This window comes from Trichoplax adhaerens, genomic scaffold (genome assembly GCF_000150275.1).
Source record: "Trichoplax adhaerens TRIADscaffold_5 genomic scaffold, whole genome shotgun sequence".
Taxonomy (NCBI): domain Eukaryota; kingdom Metazoa; phylum Placozoa; class Uniplacotomia; order Trichoplacea; family Trichoplacidae; genus Trichoplax; species Trichoplax adhaerens.
This window is the reverse complement of record NW_002060947.1, coordinates 5,895,339-5,898,854: the sequence shown is the minus strand read 5'-3', so window position 1 is coordinate 5,898,854 and position 3,516 is coordinate 5,895,339. Positions and strand designations below refer to the sequence as shown.

The 3,516-nt window shown below is 30.3% G+C and overlaps 1 protein-coding gene across 1 annotated transcript; it reads right to left on the bottom strand.

Moving 5' to 3' along the window:
* Window positions 1–1,539: 1,539 nt before the first annotated feature.
* TRIADDRAFT_56689 (uncharacterized protein) lies at window positions 1,540–2,800 on the bottom strand (the record flags this gene model as incomplete). Its single annotated transcript, XM_002112521.1, has 2 exons — window positions 1,540–1,571; window positions 2,365–2,800. 2 exons carry the CDS (start codon window positions 2,798–2,800, stop codon window positions 1,540–1,542), a joined length of 468 nt encoding a protein of 155 aa, XP_002112557.1.
* Window positions 2,801–3,516: the final 716 nt, after the last annotated feature.

Here is a 3,516-nt window from a genome sequence, read left to right as displayed (position 1 = left end):
GATAGATATGTCTTTAATATCTTGTAAATTTGAAACTATCATCATTTGCTCAAATGTTAGTTACAATTAGTAGAATCTACTGATTGTGATATTTTGCATACTAGTTAGATGAGTGGAACATTTAGTAAATTGTAGTACCAGTACTATAGCGTATAGAAGAGATTTTGATACAATAATTTTGAAGCAAAATATTATATAGTTATGAAGGAAAATATTGCAACAGTAAGCCTGATCGGTAAGTGTTGCGGAGCAAAGCACCGTACTTGCTAATTAAATAGATTTTGTCAGTATTTAGCTAATGGATTATATTGGTAGACCAATCGCGAATCGCGCATACATTATTGCATAAATATATATAGAAAATTTCAGAGTCGTGACGATATATATATTTCTTTGCGCTCGCGCGGCGTATATATCCGATTTTTAGTGTTTCATTTTTTATTTCCTTTTATTATCTTTTTGTTATTATTTTTCGCGGGGGTTCAGGTCTTCTCTATCTATCGGTAATATGTCCATAAATCCAATCTTTAGTTGATTGCATAATATCTGAGATAGATTTATTATACTTTTGTTATTATTTGGTTGAAATGAACAAATATGTGATGAGAATTTTCTTTTACGAATAGATCTTTGTCGTCAGGTATGCAATCATTACTATAGCCTTAATTTCCTTTATTAAACGATATTAGATTAAATAATATTTTAACAATTACAGATTCCTTTCATTCCTTTACTTCGCAATATAGTACCGATGCAGCAGTCTGCAGTAAATTTCATCAAACTACTATATTCTATATTTTAGTAAATTGTGATGAACTTGTTGATATCTACGGGAAGACATACTTTCTCCTGGAAGTTTCATATTGATTTACAAGTAGACCTGTTAAATATTGCCAATTTTGTAGTAGTATTTAATATTGCATTTTTACACTGCAAATTCATAGAATTAACTATGAGGAGCTTCATAAGATGCTGACTTACTCATAAACCTTATAGACTAAATAATTCGTCTCTTTATAAATGGCAAGTTTCTTGTCTTCTAACCTCCAATCAAGGTTTAAGTCAGCATCTTGATGATGTTATCAAGTAATAATATCATAAATTTCTTCCAACTATGCCCAATTAAATACAGTAAAGGAATCAATTTAAATTGCAAAACTGATAATAAAGGACAATAATGAAGATATAAATCTGGCTTTTTTGCAAATAAATATGCATGTCAATCCCAAACAATATTTTACATAGCTAAATCGAAAAAGTTGTTACTGAAATGATATTTCTACTGATAATGTTACGGAGCAATTTTATTAGATTGAATATTATTAAATACAAAAGCTTTTAGTAACAAGAAATTTATCTGAATTACTAAATCTAAACCGAGATGTTTTACGACATGATAGTGTAAGGATTTACAAAACCGCGAATAGTTTTAACTGTATTTGTCAGTATCCCAACCAAGAGTATTCAAAGCTACCTAAGAATTGACTTGATCGACTATATTTTGAGACAAATAAATTTATTTTAGTCATAGTAAATTGCTTAAACAGCATTTGAACATAGTCTCATGAAAACTAAACAATCAAAATCAGTCTAGATAGTCATGTTAACGAGTTATTTGAAAAAAAAAAAAATATTATATTACCTTAACCGATGTTAATTGCATCACACTTCATTTTTTACCAGGCTAAAATCGTTTTGTGAATTTGTAATTGCCATTAATTAGTACCGTAACTGATGCTCATTAATGGTATGCAATAGACGTCATAAACTTCAGTAACTTTTGCTAAAGAGTCTTTTTTGAATTACATTTGAATTTATGCTCGCTACATACAGCTGTAATTAAATAATGAAATATTATAATCCACGAAAAATTATATAGGATAATATGGTTACAGTAAGGAATAGCTTAGTCAATAAATAAAATTTAATCGGTAATAAATAAACTTAAGCAACATCAAAATTGAGTGTACCAGTTTAGCCAAAACAAATAATCATAAATAAAAATTACTTCGTATATTACTCATAAACAGGAATGTTATGTTGTCAATCATAATAGCAACGTGAAAATATAACTGTGATATGCTGTGAGCATACCAAGAGTAAAGCTTAATCTCGGATTGAATAAATTCCCGTTAACCTTGTCATTAATTTTGTAAGAATCATGGAAGAAACGATTAAATTGCCTTGACCAGCTTGCCTTCAGCAGCTACGAATAGCTATTGAACAGTTTAAGATATCACGTAGCACGATAGAAATCACTCCAATCAATCTGATACTAGCGGAATTAACGTGAGGTTAGTGCTAAGGTGAGAATAATGGCTAGTAAAATAAAAATAGCGATAACGATAAAAGTTGTTTTTTTACCACATAAACAACAACTGCAAACTTTATTCCACCACGCCTTATTACTTATTTGTTTAGTATTTTTCTGAAAAATAGATGCACCCTCACTTAATTTTTCCGCCTGCATTTGGACTTTTTGTATATTTTCTCCTCTCTCTGCTATTTGATCCATAGTTTTAGGAACATGTTTCGTCTTAAGCGACTGTAGTCTAGCTTGAACTTCTGCAAATGAAGCTGATCTAGCCCTTTCTGGATCGAACGAATTCGATCTTGGTCTTGCTTGATACGTATCATTAGGTGCAAGTTGTTCGTTGGACGAATTCGATCTCAATTTTGGTCGATGGAAATGCAGCTTCTTCTTTTTCCTTTGTGCTCTATCAGAATCTGAGGGATTTTCTTGTGAATTAGCAATCTGGGAATAGCTAATGCCAGGTTTAGATTTTCTTAAAATATTCATCTTAGGGCTATACCATGGCGAATTCAAACGACGTTAAAAAACTCTAACAAAGAACTCTAATGATTGCGGTTAAGTGAAATTTTTTGACCTCTGTCTATAAAAAAATTTGATCCTTAACCGTCTGGAAGTGAAGATTTAGCTAATTAGTCTATAGCTATTTAGGCTTTTTTATATTCAAAGTAAATAATATTGTTCTATTGATGAACCATTAGTAGCAATGTTCATTCCCGGAGAAATCACACTATTGTACGTCTAATTTCACTTAAGTTTTTATTATGTTAATTTATAGACGGATTGGAAAATCATTTATTCATATTTACTACAATTGATGGAATTAGATTGTTGCACGTCATCAATGCGTGCAGTTTATTTTGAATATGCGATGGTTTAGTGCTATGCTATTTAAGAACAAGAAGGGCAAACCATCATGATTATGTACGTGAACATTCAAGAAATTTTAAAAAGATAGTGGAAGCGGTGATTTTTATTGAGATTTAAAACAATCCTCTTCTATCGAGAGCTTATTAGATAGGAGAGAACCTAATAGAAATTCAAAATGGTTTAAAAATCCTTTAACCAACAAAAGTCCCAAAAAAAGAAAATAAATTTTCAACGGCTAATTTATATAATCCAGACATTACTTTTCAAGTAGAGTATGTTGTTGGTTTGATGAGTATTTTTAACTCTCTATAAGCGTATCATTTTAAATTTTGGAG